The 23,491-nt window shown below is 61.6% G+C and overlaps 4 protein-coding genes across 4 annotated transcripts; all 4 read right to left on the reverse strand.

Annotated features, from left to right (window-relative positions):
* On the reverse strand, window positions 1-1,311 carry LOC311163821 (protein S100-A12-like; the record flags this gene model as incomplete). The annotated part of the gene is made up of 2 exons (XM_084222949.1): window positions 1-201; window positions 1,159-1,311. The coding sequence occupies 2 exons, from the start codon at window positions 1,309-1,311 to the stop codon at window positions 1-3; spliced, it is 354 nt and encodes a 117-aa protein (XP_084079075.1).
* Window positions 1,312-4,484: 3,173 nt separating this feature from the next.
* LOC311163822 (uncharacterized protein) lies at window positions 4,485-9,936 on the reverse strand (the record flags this gene model as incomplete). The annotated part of the gene is made up of 7 exons (XM_084222950.1): window positions 4,485-4,726; window positions 4,809-4,962; window positions 5,149-5,221; window positions 5,691-5,873; window positions 6,553-6,785; window positions 7,843-8,003; window positions 9,796-9,936. 7 exons carry the CDS (start codon window positions 9,934-9,936, stop codon window positions 4,562-4,564), a joined length of 1,110 nt encoding a protein of 369 aa, XP_084079076.1. The 3' UTR covers window positions 4,485-4,561.
* A 3,116-nt stretch (window positions 9,937-13,052) lies between these two features.
* Window positions 13,053-14,385, reverse strand: S100A16 (S100 calcium binding protein A16). Its single transcript, XM_084223017.1, has 3 exons — window positions 14,221-14,385; window positions 13,696-13,857; window positions 13,053-13,612 (listed from the first exon to the last, which is right to left on the reverse strand). Exons 2-3 carry the CDS (start codon window positions 13,849-13,851, stop codon window positions 13,448-13,450), a joined length of 321 nt encoding a protein of 106 aa, XP_084079143.1. The 5' UTR covers window positions 13,852-13,857; window positions 14,221-14,385; the 3' UTR covers window positions 13,053-13,447.
* Window positions 14,386-20,677: 6,292 nt separating this feature from the next.
* On the reverse strand, window positions 20,678-23,228 carry S100A14 (S100 calcium binding protein A14). The gene is made up of 4 exons (XM_084223002.1): window positions 23,140-23,228; window positions 22,782-22,905; window positions 21,394-21,540; window positions 20,678-21,309 (listed from the first exon to the last, which is right to left on the reverse strand). Exons 2-4 carry the CDS (start codon window positions 22,812-22,814, stop codon window positions 21,190-21,192), a joined length of 300 nt encoding a protein of 99 aa, XP_084079128.1. The 5' UTR covers window positions 22,815-22,905; window positions 23,140-23,228; the 3' UTR covers window positions 20,678-21,189.
* Between the last annotated feature and the right edge of the window lie 263 nt (window positions 23,229-23,491).

Below are 23,491 nucleotides of genomic sequence, written 5' to 3' on the forward strand. Positions count from 1 at the left end.
TCAGCGACGGTGGCTGTGGCTGTGGCTGTGCCCGTGGTCGTGGCCGTGGTCATCCCCAGGGCCCTTGTGGGACCTGTTGTGGGCATCGATGGCCACGAGGCTCAGCGTGGTCAGGAACTCGGTGAACTTGAGGCGGCCGTCGTGGTTGGCGTCGGCTTTGGTGAAGAGCTGCCCGATGTAGCTGTCCATGGTGGTTTTGGGCTGTGGGGGGAGCAGAGTCAGCTCGGGGTCACTTGCCCTCACCCAGCAAGGGCTGAGCCCCAAAAAACCCTTTGGGAAGGCCCCAAGATAAAGTTCTGGAATGGTCTGCCCAGGGAGGTGGCGGAGTCACCATCCTTGGATGTGTTTAAACAAGCCTGGATGTGGCACTGGGTGCCAGGGTTGAGTGGAGGGGTTGGGGCTGGGTTGGACTCGGTGATCTCCTCCAACCCAATGATTCTGGGAATTCCATGAACCCCCCCCCACCCCCAAGGATCCCTGGAAGAGCCCAAGGATGAGCTCTGAGCGCTCCAATCCAGCGGAGGGTGTCCCTGCCCATCATCCCTGGAATGAGAGGATCTCCCAGGCCTGTTCCTGCCCATCCCATCCCATTGATCCCATCCCATGGATCCCATCCCATCGATCCCATCCCATCCCATCCCATCCCATCGATCCCATCCTAGCCCATCCCATCAATCTATCCCATCCCATCGATCCCATTGATCCCATCCCATCTCATCACATCTCATTGATCCCATCCCACTGATCTCATCCCATCCCATCAACCCCATCCCATCCCATCCCATCCCATCGATCCCATTGATCCCATCCCATCTCAACACATCTCATTGATCCCATCCCACCGATCTCATCCCATCAATCCCATTGATCCCATCCCATCGATCCCATTGATCCCATCCTATTGATCCCATCCCACCACATCCCATTGATCCCATCCCATCCCATCCCATCCCATCAATCCCATCCCACCCCATCCCACCCCATGCCATCCCATCCCATTGATCCCATCCCATCCCATCAATTCCATTGATCCCATCCCATCCCACCCCATCCCATCGATCCCACTGATCCCATCCCATCCCATCGATCCCATCGATCCCATTGATCCCATCCCATCCCATCCCACCCCACCCCACCGATCCCATCCCAGCGTCTCACCGGCACCGTGTTCCTCAGGAAGGGCTCGGCCGTCTCCTTGAGCAGCCTGGAGAACTCCTCCTGGCTCAGGTAGTCGTCCACGGGGCGCCGCGCCGCGTACCGGTGGTAGACGTTGACGGCGCATTCCAGCGCCAGCTCCAGGTCGGTTTTCATCCTGCCGGGAAAGGGACAAACGGCAAAACATCGAACGGAACCCCAGCCCAGGGACTCGCCAGGAAGGATCTGCTCACCTTGCAGGAGGTCTGGGCTCTGCAGAGGGAGGAGAAGGAGGATTGGTGGTGCCGAGCTGGGGATGGAGCCTTTTATACCCTCCCGGCGGGGCAGGAACTCCGGGAGTTGTGCAAGGCACGCAGCACGCCCAGGTGAGGATTTGGGGCTCCTCACCCCATCCAGGAACTGTTATCCAGGGAGGGGAAGCCCCAAACTCGTCAGGCAAAACAAGGAAACGCCAAAAATTACATCAGGGGTCGGCGATGGCGTTTTCTGGAATGTTCCACAAGGGTTTGATGGAGATGATGGGGGAGGAACTTCTCTGGGTGGGGGTCTCCGGTGGGATGATGCTGGTTTTACCAACATTTGGTTTGTCACCAACATTTTTGGTGAATTTGGCTGCTGGACAGGAGTTGGATTAAGCCTTTTTCTGACTCACAGATGGGGCAATGGAGAGGCATTTGAAAAACTTTTATTTCATTTTGTCAGGCTTTGAAAATTCTCCGCCAACTCACTTCCCACTGACGGGTGCCAGGGGTGGGCAGCACATCCCACCCCTCCACGAGGACATCCCCCCGGATCCAGGGGACAATCCTGCTGGGTGGAACTCTGCCAGCCACTCCTGGGAGGTGGCACTTCCCAGCAGCTGGAATTGCTGCCCAAGGATAACCCAGGGCATCGGCCGGGTCACCCGTCCCCAGCTGTCCCCCAGGTTTGGGGACCCCCCCAGTGCTCCCAGTGGAGCCCCACCAGTATTCCCAGTATTCCCAGAATGAGCTGCAGGACCCCAAGGGTCTGGAGGGGGGGTGGTGGGGAGCCTCCACCCCGTGTCCAGCTGGTCACGAAGGTTTTTGGGAAGTGCCGACGGCAGCGGTGGTGAAACAGCTCCCGCCAGGCTCCCGATTCCAGGAACTGCCGCCATAAAAACCAAAATTGCAAAAGAGGGAGACAAAGGGACGGGGTTTGGGATGGGGACGGGCACGTCCCCTACGGGAAGGGGACACGCGTGGGCTGGGCAGAGGGACACGGGTGGCACGGCAGGGACACGGGTTCAGACAGGCCTGGGGATGGCAGAGGGCGTGGCTGGGCCACGGGGACAGGGACCAGGACAGGTGAGGGCCACGGGGACAGGTGAGTGCCATGGGAACAGGGACAAGGACAGGTGAGTGCCATGGAGACAGGGACAAGGACAGGTGAGTGCCATGGAGACAGGGACAAGGACAGGTGAGTGCCATGGGGACAGGGACCAGGACAGGTGAGTGCCATGGGGACAGGGACCAGGACAGGTGAGTGCCACAGGGACAGGGACAAGGACAGGTGAGTGCCATGGAGACAGGGACAAGGACAGGTGAGTGCCATGGGGACAGGGACCAGGACAGGTGAGTGCCACAGGGACAGGTGAGTGCCACGGGGACAGGGACAAGGACGGGTGAGTGCCATGGGGACAGGTGAGTGCCACGGGGACAGGGACGAGGACAGGTGAGTGCCATGGGGACAGGAGGGGACAAGGCCAGGTGAGTGCCATGGGGACAGGTGAGTGCCATGGGGACAGGAGGGGACAAGGACAGGTGAGTGCCATGGGGACAGGTGAGTGCCATGGGGACAGGAGGGGACAAGGCCAGGTGAGTGCCATGGGGACAGGTGAGTGCCACAGGGACAAGAGGGGACAAGGACACGTGAGTGATTGAGGGTAGATCCCTGACAGGGAGATTGATCCAGGGTGGATCCCTGACAGGGGCATGGATTTAGGGTGGATCCCTGTGGCCATCCTCGTTCCACCTTCAGGTGGCCACAGGTGAGGTCTGGGATTTTTGGGGGGTCCCTCTCCCCTGCCTGGGGGTGCAGGGGGTGGTGCAGCCCCGTTCTCTGGGGGTTCACTGACTCTGGAGGGACGGAGATTTTTTTTTCCCCTAAATCTTAGAACCCCAGGACCCCAGAGGTTGGAAAAGCTCCAAGATCACCATGTCCAAGCTGTGCCCGACCCCCACCTGCCCACCCAGACCGACAGCCAGGTGTCCCTCAGGGGTGGCCGCTCCAACCCTCCCTGGGCAGCCCCTGCCGAGGCCTGGCCGCCCTTTCCAGGGGATAATTCCCCTCCATGAGCTCCCCCGGCACAGCCTGAGGCCCTTCCCTCTCCTCCTGTCCCTTTGCGGCCCCCCCGAGCTGAGCAGGAAGGTGCTGGAGGGGGCACGGCCACATCTGGAAGGGGCGTGTGGCACATCTGGACAAAGGGAGGGGAAAGGGCACCGGGGGAGGAACGGAGCGGCGGGGCCGGGACCGGGATGGGCTGGCCCGGAGCACCGGGAAGCGGCAGCTCCGCACGGCCGCACCCCGGGCAGGAACGCGGCACAAACCCCGCGGCACCGGGAGCGGGGAGGCGACAATCGCGACAGCCGCGACATCGGCGAGGGACAGAGCCCGGCTCGGCACGATTCCAGCCCGGAGCTGTTCCCGCAGCCCGGCGGGGTGAGAGCGGCTCCTGGGAAGGAGCGGCCGGGCACGGGCACGGCTGACTCAGCCCGACGTGGCTGCCGGGGAGCGGCCCCGGGGAGGATCCCGAGGCTCGGGGGAGCAGCAGCCGCCCCGGGCAGAACCAGAACCAGAACCAGAGCCGGAACCAGAACCAGAGACAGAGACAGAGACAGAACAGAACCAGAACCAGAAACAGAAACAGAGCCAGAACCAGAACCAGAGACAAAGACAGAGACAGAGACAGAGCCAGAACAGAACCAGAGACAAAGACAGAGACAGAACAGAACCAGAGACAGAACCAGAACCAGAACCAGAGACAGAGACAGAACCAGAACCAGAACCAGAGCCAGAGCCAGAGCCAGAACCAGAGCCAGAATCAGAACCAGAACCAGAACCAGAACCAGAGCCAGAGCTAGAACCAGAACCAGAACCAGAGCCAGAACCAGAACCAGAACCAGAGCCAGAGCCAGAACCAGAACCAGAACCAGAACCAGAACCAGAGCCAGAGCCAGAACCAGAACCAGAACCAGAACCAGAACAGAACCAGAACCAGAACCAGAACCAGAACCAGAACCAGAACCAGCCTGGCATCACTCCCAGCTTCCCCCAGCCCGCCCAGAGAGACCCCCGAGGGGCAAACCCGCGTTATTTAAACCGAGATTTATTGAAATGGCATCGGGGGCACAACGGGAGGGTCCCGGGGCGGCGCCGGGCCCTGCCCTCACTTCCTGCGCGGCATCTTGTCCGGCAGGTCCTGGAAGAAGTCGTTGCACATCATGGCCATGCAGGCCAGGAAGGTCACGTACTCCTGGAAATCCACCTCGTTGTCGCTGTTGCAGTCCAGGTTGCTCATCAGCTTCTGCAAACTCGCCTCGCTGGTTTGGCTCTACGCGGGGAGGAGGAGAAGGAGGGGTTAAAATCGGGCTTCGCACGCCCCCCGAGCCCGGGATGTCCCCCCCGGCACTCACGCTGAAGCTCGGCAGCTCCTTGGTGAGCAGCTCCTTAAGCTCGGCTTTGTTGAGCTTGTACTTGTCGCCCTCGTTGCCCGAGTACTTGTGGAAGGTGGCGACCACCACGGCCAGCGCCTGCTCCAGGGGACACGCCATGGGGACAGCGGCAAGCCTGGGGACACGGGGAGGGCACAGAGGAGTTGGACATCCCCCGGTGCCATCCCCCGGTGCCATCCCCGGCCCGGGATGCTCCGTCCACCCTCCCGCTCCGGCCGGGCTGGGCAACCCCAAACCGGGGGGAAAGGGGCAGGGAAGGGGTTCGGGAGCTCCTGCAGCCCCCGCCAGGTGAAATCCGCACTCCCGGCTCGGCACCTGCAGCGGGAACCTCTGCCAGGATCCCCCAGCCGCGCCTGGCGACATCTGGAGAACATCTGGCGAGGGAAGGGAGGGGGAAAAGCGACTCACCGAGAGCTCAGGAGGGACAGAAGAGATCGGGCAGGGCGGAAGGGGAGCCGGCCTCAGGCCCCGGCATTTATAGCCCCGCCTGGGCCACACCCGGCCGGGGAGGCTGCGGCGCTCCCGAGCCCGCCCGGAGCCGGCTGGAAAAGGAGAAAAGGAGGAGAAAGGAAACGCCGGGAGCTGCCCCTGTCACTGCTTTGGCTCAGGAGGGGCAAAATGGGCTGCCCAGGGACCGCCCGGGCCGGGAGAACCCCCCCTCGGGGTTCGGGATGTGCGGGTGGGCACCGCATCCCCCGCCGGTGCCCGGTGCCACCGGGGCAGCGTCCCGAGGTTCGGCCGGGCACCGGCGCGGTTCGGCCGCGGGGGTGGTGTCGAGCCGGGCTTGTGCCGAGGGTTTTATTTCCTTTTTCAGTCGCCTGGCAGCGATTTGTGTTTCCTAACGGCGCCGTTGTGTAACGGAGCAGTTCCCGTGGCCCGGGCACGTGTCCGGGAGCTGCGGGGGCACCGGGAAGCGGCGCTGCCCGGGAACCTCCAACACACCGGGAACCTCGAACCCTGGCAAAGCCCCCGAGCGTCCCCCCAGCCCTGGCAAAGCCCCCGAGCGTCCCCCAAACCCCTCCCCAGCTGGGCAGGGGGACAAAAACGGGGACGGAGCCGCGGCTGCTGCGATGCTCAGGGTGGGAAATTCACCAAATTTCGGGGAGTGGGGGGAGTCTTTAAATTTTGGCAGAAAAAACAAAAAACAACCCCGAGGCTGAGCCTCGTCCCCCCGTCAGCGAGTGGGAATTTGGGGGAATCACTGGGAGGGGCAGAAACTCCGGGGGGGTTCTTAAAAAAGGGCCTGAAAAGGGGCAGGGGAAAGTTTGGAGCTCCTGGAGGGACCTGGGGGGTTTTGGGGAGGATTTGGGGGATTTGGGGAGGATCTGGGGGCTTTGGGATGACCTGGGGGCTTTGGAGAGGACCTGGGGGATTTGGGGAGTACCTGGGGGCTTTGGGGAGGATTTGGGAGATTTGGGGAGGATTTGGGGGCTTTGGGATGACCTGGGGGCTTTGGGGAAGATCTGGGAGATTTGGGGAGGATTTGGGGGCTTTTGGGAGGACCTGGGTGCTGTGGGGAGGATCTGGGAGATTTGGGGAGGACCTGGGGGCTTTGGGGAGGATTTGGGGGCTTTGGAAAGGACCTGGGAGATTTGGGGCCAGGCTCTGTCGTGCTTTGTGGGTTTTTTTTTACAGCCGGGATTATGATTTCTCTGGAAAACTGGGAAGCAGCTGAGGGACCTTTCCCGAACCAGCCCCGACCTGCCCGGAGCTGCCGGGGGCGGGGGAGTCCCGCGATTCCCGCCCCGGTTCTGCGCCTCGCCCGGGTCTGGTGCCCCCCCGACCCCGGTGGCACCCAGGGAAGCTCCTGAACCCTCCCCGACGCCCAAGGGGACATCCAAGAGTTGGTTTTGCTCCGATTTCTCCCGAAATAAACCCTCCCGGGGCTGAGCCACGCCGTGGAAAATCCCACGGAGCTGGAGGAGGGTGTGAGTCAGGCTGTGCCCCAGAGCGGGGCCAGGGTGGGGAGAGTCTGAACAGAGCCCCCAAAATTCAGCCAGGATTGGGGGAGAGTCTGAACAGAACCCCCAAAATTCAGCCAGGATTGGGGAGAGTCTGAACAGAACCCCCAAAATTCAGCCAGGATTGGGGCAGAGCCTGAACAGAACCCCCAAAATTCAGCCAGGATGGGGCAGAGCCTGAACAGAGCCCCCAAAATTCAGCCAGGATTGGGGGGGAACCTGAACAGAACCCGCAAAATTCAGCCAGGATTGGAGCAGAACCTGAACAGAACCCCAGAACTGAGCTGGGATTGGGGAGAGTCTGAACAGAACCCCCAAAATTCAGCCAGGATTGGGGGAGAGCCTGAACAGAGCCCCAGAACTGAGCTGGGATTGGGGGAAACCTGAAAAGAACCCCAGAACTCAGCCAGGATTGGGGGAGAGACTGAACAGAACCCCAGAACTGAGCTGGGATTGGGGGGAAAAATGAACAGAACCCCAAAACTCATCCAGGATCAGGGAAAAAATAAACAGAACCCCAGAACTGAGCCAGGATTGAGGGGGAACCTGTACAGAACCCCAGAACTGAACAGAACCCCAGAAGTGAGCTGGAATTGGGGGGGGGGGGGAAATGAACAGAACCCCAAAACTCAGCTGGGGTTGGGGGAAACCTGAAAAGAACCCCAGAACTCAGCCAGGACTGGGGAAAAAATGAACAGAACCCCAAAACTCATCTGTGGTTGAAGGAAACCTGAAAAGAACCCCAGAACTCAGCCAGGATTGGGGGAAAAAATGAACAGAACCCCAAAACTCAGCTGGGGTTGGGGGAAACCTGAACAGAACCCCAGAACTGAGCTGGAATTGGGGGAAAAAATGAACAGAACCCCAAAACTCATCCGGAATCAGGGAAAAAAGCTTTTATTGAAAGCCCCTCAGGGCTGGGATGGGCACGGGGAGGGGTCGCTGGAGGGGTCAGTGGAGGGGTCACTCGGGGGTCACTCGGGGGTCACTTGGGGGTCACTGGAGGGGTCATTTGGGGGTCACTCCGGGGTCACTTCCTGCGGTGCTGCTTGCTGGGGTCGTCCTTGAAGAACTCGTTGAAGCCCATGGTGATGCAGGCCAGGAAGCAAACGTACTCCTTGAAATCCACCTCGCTGTCCTTGTTGTGGTCCAGGTCGTTCATCAGCCGCTTGAACTCGGCCTCGTCCATTTGTTTCTGCCGGGAGAGAGGGTTTGGGGGGAGGGTTCGGGGGGAGGGGCCGCCCCTTCCCCGCCCCTCTCCCCTCCTCTGCCTCAGGGAGGGATTTTGGGCTCGGTGGATGAGCTGGGCAGTGCCCAAGTTACCAAAAGTGCCTCCCGGGTGTGGAAAAATTTGGCAAAAATTAAATAAATAAAATGAAATTGAAGGGCCTGCCGGGTGTGGAAAAATTTGGCAAAAAAAAAAAACTAAAAAAATGAAAAATTCGCCTCCCGGTTGAAACCGCAAGCTGAGAAAGGGAAGTGAGGGTTAAAAAAAGAAATGATGAAAAAAATGGGAATTGGAGCGTTGGTTTCCTTTGCCAAACCAAATATTTCTGTGGGTTTAAAAAAAAAAACAAATTTCCTTTGGGGCTGAGCCCTTCCAGGCCTCGTCCCTTCTTTTCCCCAGGGCTTTCCCTGGAGCACGAGGGGGGGATCCATCAGAATTTCAGACTCAGGAGAAAGATTTGGGAGGGAAAAGAGTCGGGAGAGAAAGGACCCGGGAGAGGAAGGACCTGGGAGAAAAGAAAGACTCAGAAGGAAAGACCAGGGAGAAAAGACCCGGGAGAAAAGACATGGAGAAAGACCCAGGACAAAGACCTGGGAGAAAGAAAGACCCGGGAGAAAGGCCCAGGAGAAAAAGACCCGGAACAAAGACCCAGGAGGAAAGACCCAGGAGAAAAGACCCAGGACAAAGACCCTGGGAGAAAAGACCCGGGAGAAAGATGCAGGAGAAAAGACTCAGGAGAAAAAACCCAGAGAAAACCCGGGAGAAAAGACATGGAGAAAGACCCAGGACAAAGACCTGGGAAAAAAGACAGACTCAGAAGGAAAGACCCAAGAGGAAAGAGCTGGGAGAAAGAAAAACCCGGGAGAAAGGCCCGGCAGAAAAGACCTGGAGAAAGACCCGAGGCAAAGACCCAGAGAAAGACCCAGGAGAAAGACCTGGGAGAAAAAGGACCCAGGAAAGACCCAGAGAAAGAAAGACCCAGGATGAAAGATCCCAGGACAAAGACCCGGGACAAAGACCCGACACAAAAACCTGGGACAAAGATCCAGGACAAAGACCCAGAGAAAGACCCAGGAAAAGGACCTGGGACAAAGACCTGGGACAAAGCCTGGGGACAAAGACCTGCGACAAAGACCCATAGAAAGACTCAAGACAAAGACCTGGGACAAAGACCTGGGACAAAGACCCAGAGAAAGACTCAGGACAAGGACCTGGGACAAAAACCTGAGACAAAAACCTGGGACAAAGACCCGGGAGAAAAAGGACCCAGGAAAGACCCAGAGAAAGAAAGACCCAGGAGGAAAGACCCCAGGACAAAGACCCGGGACAAAGACCCTGGACAAAGACCCAGGAAAAAGACCCGGGACAAAGATCCAGAGAAAGACCCAGGACAGAGACCCACAGAAAGACCCAGGACAAGGACCTGGGACAAAAACCTGGGACAAAGACTGGGGACAAAGACCTGGGACAAAGACCTGAGACAAAAACCTGGGACAAAGATCCAGGACAAAGACCCAGAGAAAGACCCTGGACAAAGACCTGGGACAAAGACCCAGGACAAAGACCCAGGACAAAGACCCAGAGAAAGACCCAGGACAAGGACCTGGGACAAAAACCTGGGACAAAGACCTGAGACAAAGACCTGGGACAAAAACCTGGAACAAAGACTAAGGACAAAGACCCAGAGAAAGACCCGGGGCTGGCCCGTTCCTGCCCCTCCACCCCGAGGGACACCCGGGATGTCCCCAAGGCCACTCACGCTCCCGAAGACCGGCAGCTCCTTGTTGAGCAGCTCCTTGAGCTCGGCCTTGCTGAGCTTGTACTTGTCGCCCTCCTTGGCCGAGTACTTGTGGAAGGTGGTGACCATGAGGGCCATCGCCTGCTCCAGGGGACACGCCATGGCCAGCTGGGGACACAGATTTTGGGGTGCCATCAGCCTCTGGGGGTCCCGGGCGGGTTTTGGGGAAGGGGAGCGGGGACTCACCGGCTGAGCGCAGATCGGCTCCCCAGGGTCGGGATGGGGCAGCGGGGCACGGCGGGCGTTTATAGCCCGGGAGGGTGGCACGGGGTGGCACAGGGGGGGACAGGGGGGGACAGGGTGGCACTGCCCCCGGGGCACCCCGGGCCCGCCCAGCTGCTCCGCGCACCAGGTTTCGCCCGCGCCTCATTTTTGTCTAACGAGCTGTGTGATCCCGTTAATGAGCTCTGTGATCCTGTTAATGAGTGAGCTGTGAGACCCTATTAACGAGCTGTGTGACCCCATTAATGAGCTGTGTGATCCCATTAATGAGCTGTGTGATCCCATTAATGAGCTGTGTGATCCCACTAATGAGTGAGCTGTGAGATCCCATTAATGAGCTGTGAGATCCTATTAACGAGCTGTGTGATCCCATTAATGAGTGAGCTGTGAGATCCCATTAATGAGCTGTGAGATCCTATTAACGAGCTGAGTGATCCTATTAATGAGTGAGCTGTGAGATCCTATTAACAAGCTGTGCGACCCCATTAACGAGCTGTGTGATCCCATTAACAAGCTGCGAGATCCCATTAACGAGCTGTGCGATCCCATTAATGAGCTGTGAGATCCCATTAATGAGCCCTGTGATCCCATTAATGAGTGAGCTGTGAGATCCTATTAACGAGCTGTGCGATCCCATTAATGAGCCCTGTGATCCCGTTAATGAGTGAGCTGTGTGATCCCATTAATGAGCCCTGTGATCCCGTTAATGAGTGAGCTGTGTGATCCCATTAACGAGCTGTGAGATCCCGTGAATGAGTGAGATGTGTGATCCCATTAATGAGCCCTGTGATCCCGTTAATGAGTGAGCTGTGTGATCCCATTAACGAGCTGTGAGATCCCGTGAATGAGTGAGATGTGAGATCCCATTAATGAGCTGCGTGATCCCGTTAATGAGTGAGCTGTGTGATCCCATTAATGAGCTCTGTAATCCCGTTAATGAGTAAACTATGAGATCCCATTAACGAGCTATGTGATCCCATTAATGAGCTGCGTGATCCCGTTAATGAGTGAGCTGTGTGATCCTGTTAATGATCTCTGGGATCCCATTAATGAGCAATGAGATCCCATTAGCAAGCTGTGTGATCCTGTTAATGAGCCATGAGATCCCGTTAATGATCTCTGCGATCCCATTAATGAGCAGTGAGATCCCATTAGCGAGCTGTGTGACCCCATTAATGATCTCTGTGACCCCATTAACGAGCTGTGTGACCCCATTAATGAGCTGCCCGTTTTCCCTGGCACAAAGTGACACTGGGGACAGGGGTGGCACAGCCGGGCCCAGCCAGGACAGGGGGGTGGCTGCTGTCCCCATTTGGGGACCAGAACACCCCAAATCCTCTGCGATCCTACACGGGGCATCCCCCGTCCCCCCATCGCCTCCAGGCCTGGGAAAGGGACACGAATCCCCGGAATCTGTCCCCAAAATGGGGCTCGGGGGTGGCAGTGCCCAAGCGGGGGTCGAGCCCGGATCCCCGGGGTCCCGGGGAAGCCGCGCCCCGCCGAGCCCGGCCCGGCCCGGCCCCGCTCGCCCCGCACCCCCCGGTGAGTCACGGCCGGGCCGCGCCCCGCGGGGATTCCTCGGCCGTGACTCAGCCCGGCCGCGCCCGTTCCCACGGGGACAGCCCGGGCCCGGCTGGCACGGGAGCCCGGGGCTGCGGGGGGTGCGAGAGCCCGTTAACGAGCGAGCTGTGAGATCCATTAACGAGCTGTGAGATCCATTAACGAGCTGTGTGATCCCATTAATGAGTGAGCTGTGAGATTCATTAACGAGCTGTGCGATCCCATTAATGAGCTGTGAGATCCATTAACGAGCTGTGAGATCCATTAATGAGTGAGCTGTGAGATCCATTAACGAGCTGTGTGATCCCATTAATGAGTGAGCTAGATCCCATTAATGACCTCTGTGATCCCATTAAAGAGCTGTGAGATCCTATTAACGAGCTGTGTGATCCCATTAATGAACTGTGAGATCCATTAACAACCTGTGTGATCCCATTAATGAGCTGTGTGATCCCATTAACGAGCTGTGAGATCCCATTAATGAGTGAGCTGTGAGATCCTATTAAAGAGTGAGCTAGATCCCATTAATGAGCTGTGTGATCCCATTAATGAGCTGTGAGACCCCGTTAATATGTAAGCTATGTGATCCCATTAACGAGGTCTGTGATCCCATTAATGAGCTGTGCGATCCCGTTAATGAGTGAGCTGTGACATCCCGTTAATGAGTGAGCTGTGTGATCCATTAATGAGCTGCGAGATCCCATTAATGAGCTGTGAGATCCCATTAATGAGTGAGTTGTGTGATCCCATTAATGAGCTGTGTGATCCCATTAATGAGTGAGCAGTGAGATCCTATTAATGAGTGAGCTGAGATCCCATTAATGAGCCGTGAGATCCCATTAATGAGCTGTGCGATCCCATTAATGAACTGTGTGATCCCATTAATGAACTGTGTGATCCCATTAATGAGCTGTATGGGCTCCCCGGTGGGTGCAAGGGGCTGACGCAGTTTTTGGGGTGAATAAAACCCTTAATTTCACCCCAAACCATTTCTTCTGGCGGGTCAGATCCGAGGGGGTCCCGGTTCCGCGGTGCCGCCACCGCCGTGCCCCGGACTGGGGTCGAGGTCCACGGCCCAGCCCCTTCCCGGTGGAAAATCCCCGGGAGAAGGCAGAGCGGGGGGTCCCGCCCAGCCCGGGGATCCCGCGGAGCTCTGTCCCCATCTGTCCCCGATGTGAATGGGGGTCGGGGCAGCCGCGGATGTCCCCGGCTGGGACCCCCGTGGGGACGCGGAGCGACCTCCAGGGACAAACGTGGCAGCGGCGGCCGCCGGGTGTGGCGGGGTCGGGGCGGCCGCGGTGGCTGCTGACACCCCGTGGTGGCTCCTGGCCTTGTCGCCGTCCCAGGGAGGGCGTGGCGAGGGTGGGGACAGGGCGGATCCCCCTCCCACAGCCCCGACCCTCCCCGACAAAGCCCGAGCGTCACCCGCTGCTCCTCCGAACTTTATTGCTGCAATAAATAACCACGGGGGTGGAACCCGAGCCCCGAGCCCCGGCAGAGCCTTCACCAGCTCGGGCAGCGGGGGAAACACAACCCCCCTTTGCCCAAGGAGACCCCCCAAGTTTGGGGGGACCCCCAAGGGGAGAGGGGGTGCTGCCCGTGCTGGGATTCCTGCCGGCAGAGCGCTGAGCGCAGAGAGAATTCCCGCCCCGGAGCAGGGGGAGCTTCTTCCTCTAAGAAAAGGGGGGCAGGACAAGGAGGAGCCCCCCGAGGCTGCCCCCCAAATCCCACCCACAGCCCGGTGGGAACGGGGCGGTCCCGGAGGCTCGGGGCGGGCACAAAGCGGGGGACGGGAGGAGGAGCGGGGGGTTCCGGGGGGATCCGGCAGCGGCTACTTGGTGTGTTTGACACTCTGCTCCTGCTGGCGGATGATCTGCGCGATGGGGCTGGCGATGCCGCCTATCAAGGTCCAGTACTCCTCGAAGCTGATGCGCCCGTCCTTGTTCTCATCCAGGTCGCAGATCAGCTTGTCGGCGGCGCGGCGGTTCCCGGTGTCCTGCGGGGAGAGCGGAGCCGTTCAGGCACGCTCGGGGCGGGGAGACCCCCACCCCGGGCTGCCCCGCAGCCCCCCGGGCTCACCGTCAGCATGTGGTTGAGCTCCCGGCTCAGCATCTTCCGAAAATCCTTCTTGCTGATGCGCCGCGGGTTCTTGCAGCAGCAGCAGCGGCTCGAGTACTTGTCAAAGTTGTTCACCAGCACCTGCACGGCCCATTCCAGCTCCGTGCACTCGGCCATGGTTCCCTGCGGGGGTGGGACTCAGGTGAGACCCTCGGGGGTCCCCACCACAAACCCCCGGCAGGTAAAACCCATCCTCGCCCAAAGGCAAACGGCCCGCGGGCGTGGCGGGGGGATCTCATCTCCCTCGTGGCCCCCAAAATCCTCGGTGCCACCTGTGCCCGCCCCGAACTCCTCGGTGCCACCTGTGCCCGCCCCGAACTCCTCGGTGCCACCTGTCCCCGCCCCGCCCGGCCCCGGGGCCGCCGCCCCCGCGCCTGGGCCGGGCCGTGCCGGTGATGACGGCCCCGGTGCCGCGGGGCTGAGCAGCGCCAGGGCCGCGGCCGGCGCTTCCCAGGGCTCATTAGGGAGGAATGGGGCAGGAATTACCAGCCAGCCCTCCTGTTGCTTCACGGCTCCGGGAACGGCCCGGCGGGGCAGGTCCCGGCCTGCCGAGCCCCCCCCGAGCCCGGCCTGGGGCTGCCCGGGGGTCCCGGCCTGGCTGCTTCGTGCCCGGCTGTCCCTCCTGTCCCCTCCTGTCCCCTCCGTGCCCCCTGTCCCTCCTGTCCCCAACAGGAAGCTCCTCGCTCTGCCCGGGCCCGGCAGGACGGTCCCCGTCACATCCCGGTGCTGACAAGGACACGGAAACGGCGTCACCTTGGCCGGACTTGGCTCTTTCCTGCCCCGCCGGGGTGGGGACAGCTGGGCTCGGTGTGTCCAGCCCAGGGGACAATAGCGACCGCCACAGCCACCGCCACACGGGCCTTGAGCGCCGAGGGGTGGCCTGGCACTGTCCCCAAGCTGGGGACACCATCAGACGGTGTCGCTCTGGGAGCAGGCAGGACCTGTGCCACAGCTTGGCTCCTGTCCCCTCTCCTCACCCTGACCCTCCCCAGTCCAGCCCCAGGGAGGTGACACCGGGCTCAGCCACGCTCTGTCCTTGTCCCCACGTGCCTCGGCGTGGCCCTGGGTGCTCCCGAGCCATCCCTGTCGCTGCGCTGCCACTGCCCGAGGTCACGCCATCGCCCCGGGGCTGGGGACTGTCCCCAGCTCTCAGGACTGTCCCCACGGTGGCTTTGGGGTTGTCCCGAACTCATTTGGGGTCAAAACCCCCTGGGCACCCGGTGACACCGGTGTCACCTGTCCCCTGCCAGCCCAGCCCAGCCGGTCCTTGGGGCACCGCGGCTGCTCCGCCGGTGACTCACGGCGCGGCCCCGGGGCCAGCCGGGGGCACGGGGCACCCACCGGGTGGCACACGGGGACAGCGGCGCTGGGGTGACCCCAGCTGGGTGGGACGGGCAGGACGGGGGTCCCCAGCAGCTCCACTCCCCCCAGCGCGGCCCCGGCGCTTCCTTCTCCTCTTCCTCTCCTTCCTCCTCACAATGAGCGGGGACAGAGCCGCGCGCGGCCCCAGCGCTCCCTGCCCCCAGCCCGGCAAATCCTGCTTTCCCACCGGGAAATTCCTCTTTTCCACCGGCAGATCCCCCTTTTCCAATGTCAAATCCTCCTTTTCCACCGGCAGATCCCCTTTTCCACCCACAAATCCCCTTTTGCCACTGCTAGGTCCCCCTTTTCCAATGCCAAATCCTCCTTTTCCAACGGCAAATCCCCCTTCCCACAGCCAAATCCTGCTTTTCCACTGGCAGATCCCCTTTTCCACCGACAAATCCCCTTTTGCCGCTGCTGGCTCCCCCTTTTCCAACGTCAAATCCTCCTTTTCCACTGGCAGATCCCCCTTTTCCACCGACAAATCCTCCTTTTCCAAATCCCCTTTTTCGCTGGCAGATCCCTTTTTCCAAGGCCAAATCCCCTTTTCCACCGGGAAATCCCCCTTTTCCACCGGGAAATCCCCCTTTTCCGCGGCCCGGACCCCACACCGAGCTCTCAGCGCCAGGGAAGCTCCGTCGGTGCTGCTGCTCCGGTTCCGGCCCCCCCGGCCCGTCCCGGTTCCCCCCGGTGACCCCGGCAGCTCCCTCCAGCCCGGGCCCCGCTCCCGGAGGATTCCAGGAATTTCCACCTCCTCAACCTCCAGTCTCACATCCCAGAGCTCTTCCCAGTCAAAGCCTCAACCCGAGGGTCCCGAGGGGGGGTTCCCCATCCCGGGGAACACCGGGAATCCCCCGGGATCCCCACCTGCATCCTGCCGGGGGTCCCGCTGTGTCCGTGCGTGCGTCGGGCGGTGGGAGCCGGTGCGGCCGCTCTCTCCTTTACCTCGCACCCATCCCGCCGGCCCAGCCGGGTTTTTAAGGAGGCTCCCACCCCTCCCTGACGTTCCCAGGGCGTTTCCAGACCGGGGCTTACCTGGGAAATGCTTCCCCGGCGTTGCGACACCGGGACGGGTCGGAGCGAGCAGGGACCCGCAGCGGCCCCGGCTCCTCCCGGGGGGCCCTTGGGGGGTTTTGGGGCGCTGGGACGGGTGTGGGGATCGCCCCAAAAGGCTCCCAGCAGTGGGGAGAGGGCACGGAATTCCCACCTGATCCTGTGAAATCCGCCCATCCCAGCTCCCACCCACCCTGGGCATGGGGGGGGGAATAAAATCCTTAATTTGGGACAAATCCACTCGATCTGGTGAGTGCAAAGGGCTGACAGGAGTTTAGGGTGAGTAAAATCCTAATTTGGGCCCAAATCACTCATTCTGGTGGGTGCAAGGAGCCAGCACAGGTTTGGGGTGAGTAAAATCCTCAATTTGGGCCAAAACTGCTTGTTCTTATGAGTGGAAAGGGCTGACAGAGGTTTGGGGTGAATAAAATCCTTTATTTGGGCCAAAACCACTCGTTCTGATGAGTGCAAGGGGCTGACAGAGGTTTAGGGTTAATAAAATCCTTAATTTGGGCCAAAACCACTCAATCTGGTGAGTGCAAAGGGCTGACAGAGGTTTAGGGTGAGTAAAATCCTAACTTGGGCCCAAACCACTCGTTCTGGTGGGTGCAAGGGGACAGCACGGCTTTGGAGCACATAAAATCCTTAATTTGGGCCAAAACCACATTTTCTGATGGATGCAAGGGGCTGACAGAGGTTTGGGGTGAATAAAATCCTTAATTTGGGCCAAATCCCCTCGTTCTGGTGAGTGCAAAGGGCTAACAGAGGTTTGGGGTGAATAAAATCCTTAATTTGGCCCAGAATCACATTTTCTTATGAGTGTAGAGGGCTGACCCAGGTTTGGGGTGAATAAAATCCCTAATTTGGGCCAAAACCACATTTTCTGATGGATGCAAGAGGCTGACCCAGTTAGGGGCGAATAAAACCCTTTATTTTATCCAAAACCCCTTGTTTGAGAGGTTTGGGGCCCTGTCCAGCTCTCAGGCCCCTCTGGCTGCTCCGGGACGGATGATGCTCTCCCCATCTGGGCCCTTGTGAAGTGCCATCCCTAATTAATCACCCTGCAAATTGCAGGCCCGGTGTCTCCGGAGGGAGATGCGATGCCGAGATCAGATCCCCGCCTTATCGGGGAGGGCACACCTGGCCATGCAAAGCAGGAGGTGATTTACCCCAGGAGGGAGCCACCTGCCCCCAGCACCCCTGGAACTGCCCTCCCATCCCGGGAAAAACCGCCTCAGCTCGGCCCCGGCCTCTTCCTAATCTCGGCGGGGAGGAAGCAAACCTGTTCTGGGCTTGGTGATGCAACGGGGTGGGAATCCCTCCCCGAGCCCCGGGGCGAACAGCTCAGGCCTGAATCACCCCTGGCAGATGTCACAACCCCATCCAGGCCCTGCTTTTTACGAGGGATCCGGGGCGGGTGTGCCCCGAGCGGGCACGGCCACCCCCGGCCCGTGGGACCCCGGGGAGGTCGGGGTTCACCTGGTCCTGCACCCCAGGGGGAGGGTTGGGGGGTGTTTGGGGTCTCCAGAACCTCCAGAGGGAGGATTTGGTGTCTCCAGAACATCCAGAGGGAGGATTTGGAGGTGTTTGGGGTCTGCAGGACATCCAGAGGGAGGATTTGGTATCTCCAGAACATCCAGAGGGAGGATTTGGAGGTGTTTGGGGTCTCCAGAACATCCAGAGGGAGGATTTGGGGGTGTTTGGGGTCTCCTGCACCTCCAGATAAAGGTTTTGGGGGTGTTTGGTGTCTCCAGCACCCCCAGATGAAGGATTTGGGGGTGTTTGGTGTCTCTTGCACCCCCAGATGAAGGATTTAGGGGTGTTTGGTGTCTCTTGCACCCCCAGATGAAGGATTTGGGGGTGTTTGGTGTCTCTTGCACCCCCAGATGAAGGATTTAGGGGTGTTTGGTGTCTCCAGCACCTCCAGATAAAGGTTTTGGGGGTGTTTGGTGTCTCCAGCCCTCCCAGATGAAGGATTTGGGGGTGTTTGGTGTCTCCAGCACCTCCAGATGAAGGATTTGGTGTCTCCAGAGGGAGGATTTGGGGGTGTTTGGTGTCTCCAGCACCATGGGACCCTTTCCAGAGGATCTCCAGGATGGACATCCCGGTGCTGTGTCCTCACCGAGTGGCCCTGAGCTGCTCCTGTCCCCTCCAGAACCTTCCAGATCCACCAGAGACTCACCCAGGGGTAGCAGGAATTGTCCTCCCAACACCTCAGTGTCACAGCAGGGACAGGAGCCCCCACATTCCCAACCCTTGGGACCCCGGGCAGGTCGGGGTTCACCTGGTCCTGCACCCCCAGGTGGAGGGTTGGGAGGTGTTTGGGGTCTCCAGCACCTCCAGAGGGAGGATTTGGTGTCTCCAGGACATCCAGAGGGAGGATTTGGGGGTGTTTGGGGTCTCCTGCACCTCCAGGTGGAGGGTTGGGAGGTGTTTGGTGTCTCCAGAACATCCAGATGAAGAATTTGGAGGTGCTTGGTATATCCTGCACCCCCAGATGAAGGATTTGGTGTCTCCAGAACACCAGAGGGAGGATTTGGGGGTGTTTGGGGTCTCCAGCACCTCCAGATGAAGAATTTGGTGTCTCCAGAACATCCAGAGGGAGGATTTGGAGGTGTTTGGTGTCTCCAGCCCTCCCAGATGGAGGATTTGGGATGTTTGGTGTCTCCTGCACCCCCAGATGAAGGATTTGGGGATGTTTGATGTCTCCAGCACCTCCAGATGAAGAATTTGGGGGTGTTTGGTGTCTCCTGCATCCCCAGATGAAGAATTTGAGGGTGTTTGGTGTCTCATACACCCCCAGATGAAGGATTTGGGGGTGTTTGGTGTCTCCAGCACCATGCAAGCCTTTCCAGAATGGTCTCTGGTGACCTCCAGGATGGACATCCCGGTGCTGTGTCCTCACCGAGTGGCCCTGAGCGGCTCCTGTCCCCTCCAGAACCTTCCAGCTCCATCCAGGCGTGTCTCCCACCCCAGGAACTGTCCTCCCGACCCCTCAGTGTCCCACACCTCCAGTCCCCACATTCCCAGCCGGCTGCGGGGCAGAGATTGGGGCTCCCCTTTCCCCCCCAATCGCCCCGACCTGACACATTTCCTGTCTCCAATTAAGCCACACCTTTCTGCCTAATTCCCCTGCCTGCATTTCCACCCAGGGAACAATAAATACTCATTCCCCTTGTGAAATCCGGCCCGAGAGCAGACAGAGGCCGCCTGTGGCCCGGCCGCGGTGCCACCAGAGCTGCCACCACCCTGGCAGGACCTGTCCCCTGCTCTTATCACCCTGCAGAGCCTCGCAGCGCTTCGGGTTTGGTTTTCCCCCTCTCCAGCGCTGCCCACGCCCTCTCCCTTTTTGGACAGCCCTTTTTGGGGTGCCCACTGCCTTTCTGGGGTGCCCACAGCCTCCTCCGGGTTGAGGGGAGGTGGATGGCAAAGGAAAAGTGGGAGAACCGGGCGCTCCAGCCCCGCTCTCGCCCTGCGGCTCCGCGGCGTTTCCTCTTTCCCAATTCGTCGGAATTGCACCCAAATCCCACCTTCCCCCGGCCTCGCGGCCCTCGCGGCTTGCCAAGCCCGGGGTTTTGGGGATTCCCAGGATTTTGGTGTCTCCCCTGAGCTCCCTGCAGGATGGGATCTCCAAAGCACGGCCCCGGCTCTGCCCGTGGGGTCCCCACAATGGGGGGCACCTGGGGATGGGGGTGTGGAGAGCCCTGGGGTGTCTGCAGGGGTCTGGCACACCTGCAGCACCCCCTGAACGCCCAGAGCACCCCTTGAATCCCCAGAGCATCCCCTGCAGCACTCCCTGAACCCTCAGAGCACCCCCAGAACGCCCAGAGCACCCCCTGAACCCCCAGAGCATCCCTGCACCCCCTGAACCCCCAGAGCACCCCCTGCAACACCCCCTGAACCCCCAGAGGATCCCCTGAACCCCCAGAGCACCCCTTGAACCCCCAGAGCATTCCTGCACCCCCTGAACCCCCAGAGCACACCCTGCAGCACCCCCTGAACCCCCAGAGCATCCCCTGAACCCCCAGAGCATCCCCTGCAGCACTCCTGAACCCCCAGAGCATCCCCTGAACCCCCAGAGCATCCCCTGCAGCACTCCTGAACCCCCAGAGCATCCCCTGCACCCCCAGAGCATCCCCTGCACCCCCTGAACCCCCAGAGCATCCCCTGCACCCCCTGAACCCCCAGAACATCCCCTGCACCCCCTGCACCCCCAGAGCATCCCCTGCACCCCCATCCTCTGCACCCCCCAAAGCGATGACCCCAACCCCCAACCCTGCAGCCCCGACCTCTCCTTGCCCCCCCACAAACGAGGTCCCCCCATCCTGCTCGCTTTGTTTTGTTTTTTGGGGGTTTTTTTCCCTTTTTTTTTTTTCTTTTTCCTTTATTAATTTATACAAAAATGGTCGCGAGCGGCCCCGGCTGACCCCAGCCCGCCCCGTGCCCGGCTCGGGGCCGGAACCCTCTGGAGGTGGGAGGGGGGCACCGGGAGGGCAGCACACCCCAAAACAGCCCCCCAAAAACCGGGGGGGGACGGCAGGGAAGGCTCCCGGGCCACCCGCACCCGGCCACGGCCACGGCGGAGGCCGGGGTGCCCCTGGAGGTGCCCCTGGAGGTGCCCCTGGAGGTGCCATGGGGTGGCGGGGCTGGGGGGGACGAGCCCCCCAATCCCGGGGGGATCGGGGGGAAGGAGCCGAGTCCCGATCTCAGCGGTGCTGCGGGGCCGGGGGAGCCGCAGCCTCCCGGAGGCTCCCGGGGACCGGAGGAGGGACAAGCCCGGGGGTGGAGGCGGCTCCGGGGCCGGGACCCCCCCCGTGCCCCCCGCGCCGGGCACGGGGCAGAGCTGGGGGCGGGGAGGGAGCGATCCTGACGGGAAGGAGAGGCGAGGAGGGCAGGGGTGGAGAGGGCAGGGGGATCCTCCGGCTGCAGCGAGGTCGCTCTGTCTGTCCCCAGGCTCGTCCCCCCGAGCTCAGCGGCCTCTGGCGTTTCCAGGAGCAGAGCCCTGAGGCCTCGGGCGCCTTCCCGTCCCCCCACCACCCTCTACTTCCTCCGGCAGCCTTTGGCCGCATCCCCCATCATGTCCCAGTACTCTCCGAACTCCAGCTTGGCCTCGTTCGGGTCTCCCATGCACTCGATCTTCTCTTCCAGGGGTCCCACGCACTGCGGAGACAACATCGGGGTGATGCGGGGGGGGTCCCACCGGCAGCCAGGGCCCCCCCAGCTCCTCCTGGCCGCCCCCCTCACCTTGCCCAGGTGCGGCAGCTTCTGCACCACCAGCTCCTGCATCTCGTTGGGGGTCAGGTACTCCTTCTGGCCCTTCACGGCGTAGCAGTGGAACTGGCTGATGACGGTCTCGATGGCCCGCTCCACGTCCGTCAGCTCCTGGCAGTCCTGCGGGGGGGACAGGGGGTCAGCAAGGGGGGGGACAGCTCCGTGGAGGGGTGCGACAGGTCCCCAGGGGGGTGGGACAGCTCCGCGGAGGGGTGGGACATCCCGCGGAGGGGTGACACAGCTCTCCGGAGGGGCGACAGAGCTCTCTGGATGGGTGGGACAGCTCCTTGGAGGGGTGGGACAGCTCCGTGGAGGGGTGGGACAGGTCCCTGGAGGGGTGGCACAGGTCCCCGGAGGGGTGGCACAGGTCCCCGGAGGGGTGGCACATCGCCCCGGAAGGGTGGCACATCCCGCGGGGGACACAGGACAAGCCCCGAGCGGGTGCGACGCTCGCCGAGCAAACATTTCATCCCTCCACAACCACGGGAAAAATCTCCTTGTCGGCACCGGGCCCGTCTGTGCGGATGTGAGGCACCTCCCCATCCAGCTGTGAGCCCCCCTCATCCAGCTGTGAGCCCCCCTCATCCAGCTGTGACCCCCGCACAGATGTGAGGCCGCGCAGATGTCGCTCGCCCACATCCAGCTGTCGCCGCCCTCCGCCGCGCCTCTGGCCGGCTGTGACAGCCCCTCCAGCTGCCACCGCTTGTCCCCCCGAGCTGTCCCCGCCCGGGGCCCGCCAGGCTCAGCCACCGCGGCGTCTCTCGCCACCCCGGGCGCGGGCCCGTCCCGACTGGTTCTTCCTCTCCTCCGCACAAGCGGCGGTGGCAGCGTGACTCAGTGCCCGCCGCGCCGCCGGCCTGGGGCTGCCTGGAGCCCCTCTGCCACCCCGCAGACCCCATCCCCGGCGGGGTGGGGGGCGCAGAACAGCCCGACCCCCGCCCCCGGTCGCTCCCGGTCACTCCCGGTTACTCCCGGTCGCTCCCGGTCACTCCCGGCCGCTCCTGCGGCTCCGTTGAAGGGAAGCGCCGGTGATTCACTCAAATCTGCGGTTTCCCCGTAAAACCACAGCCGGTGATGCCCACCGGGCACCCCGCACAGCCTCAGCCCCGCGCCCCCAAATCCTCCACAGGCTGCGAAGGGCAGCGGGGCGGGCACCTCCCGTCCGGGAGCCGAGCAGAGCGGGAGCTTTGCCGCCGCCGGGGCATCCTCGGAGAGGCTCCCGAAGGTCAATCCGCTCCCCCGAGCTTCCGAGCAGCTCTAAACCCCAGAGCAGCCCCCAACTCCTGCGTCGTGCCCAGGGGTCACCCCCGGGGTCGCCCCCGCCCCGCCGGGGTCCCGGTGCCGCGGTGTCCCCGGCGGACCTTGCGCTTCTTGCGGCAGTTGCACTGGCCCATCCTGCTGCTCGCTGCTCCTCGGGCTCTCTCCGGGGGTCTCTCCGGGGTCTCTCCGGGGTCTCTCGGGGGTCTCTCCTGTGCCGCGGGGGAGCTGGCGGGGGAAGGAAGCCAAGCTCAGCTCTGGGCTCGGGGGGAGCCTCCCCTGTTCCAGCGCCAGGACTCCTCCTCATCGCCGAGCTCAGGGCGAGGAGGGAGCCCCGGGATGCGGCTCTGGAGCTGCCGGGACACGTCCCCGGCGTCCTCGCAAGTCGTGGCAGAGCCGAGCGTGGGAGCGGAGGGGCCCGGGGGGCAGCCCCCCGTCCCGTGGGGCGGCCGGGCCACTTACCTGCAGCACGGGCTGTCCCAGGTGTGCGCGGGCTGCGGCGGGCCGGGGTTTTATACCGGGGAGGTGTGAGTGGGAGCTCCGTGGTGCAAGGCGTCTCATTTGGGAGCCTGGCCCGGCGCCAGCGTGGGGCCGGGAAACGCCTCCTTCCCGGCCGCACCGACGGTTCCCCATCCCAGCCGGGCCGGCACCGCGTGGGAACGGCACCGGGCCCGGCTGCTGGCCCAGAGCGGGATCCCAGCGGCCCCAGCAGCGCCGGATTCGGGGGCTGGGGGGGAATGGGGACATCCCCCAGCCGGGATGTGCTGGCGGGTGTGCCCCCCTGTGCCACCCGAGACCCTGCAGAGGACGGGCA

The sequence above is a fragment of the Fringilla coelebs genome (assembly GCF_963513975.1).
Source record: "Fringilla coelebs genome assembly, chromosome: 29".
Classification (NCBI taxonomy): Eukaryota; Metazoa; Chordata; class Aves; order Passeriformes; family Fringillidae; genus Fringilla; species Fringilla coelebs.

Excerpts from the sequence above, each read along its gene's own strand:
- S100A16 (XM_084223017.1), bottom strand. The coding sequence starts at position 13,851 with ATGGCCGAGTGCACGGAGCTGGAATGGGCCGTGCAGGTGCTGGTGAAC. Across the intron at positions 13,613-13,695 it reads AGCTCAACCACATGCTGACG|GACACCGGGAACCGCCGCGC; the intron begins GTGAGCCCGGGG and ends CTCTCCCCGCAG.
- S100A14 (XM_084223002.1), bottom strand. The coding sequence starts at position 22,814 with ATGGGCCAGTGCAACTGCCGCAAGAAGCGCAAG. Across the intron at positions 21,541-22,781 it reads ACTGCCGCAAGAAGCGCAAG|GACTGCCAGGAGCTGACGGA; the intron begins GTCCGCCGGGGA and ends TCCCCCCCGCAG. Across the intron at positions 21,310-21,393 it reads AGCTGCCGCACCTGGGCAAG|TGCGTGGGACCCCTGGAAGA; the intron begins GTGAGGGGGGCG and ends TTGTCTCCGCAG.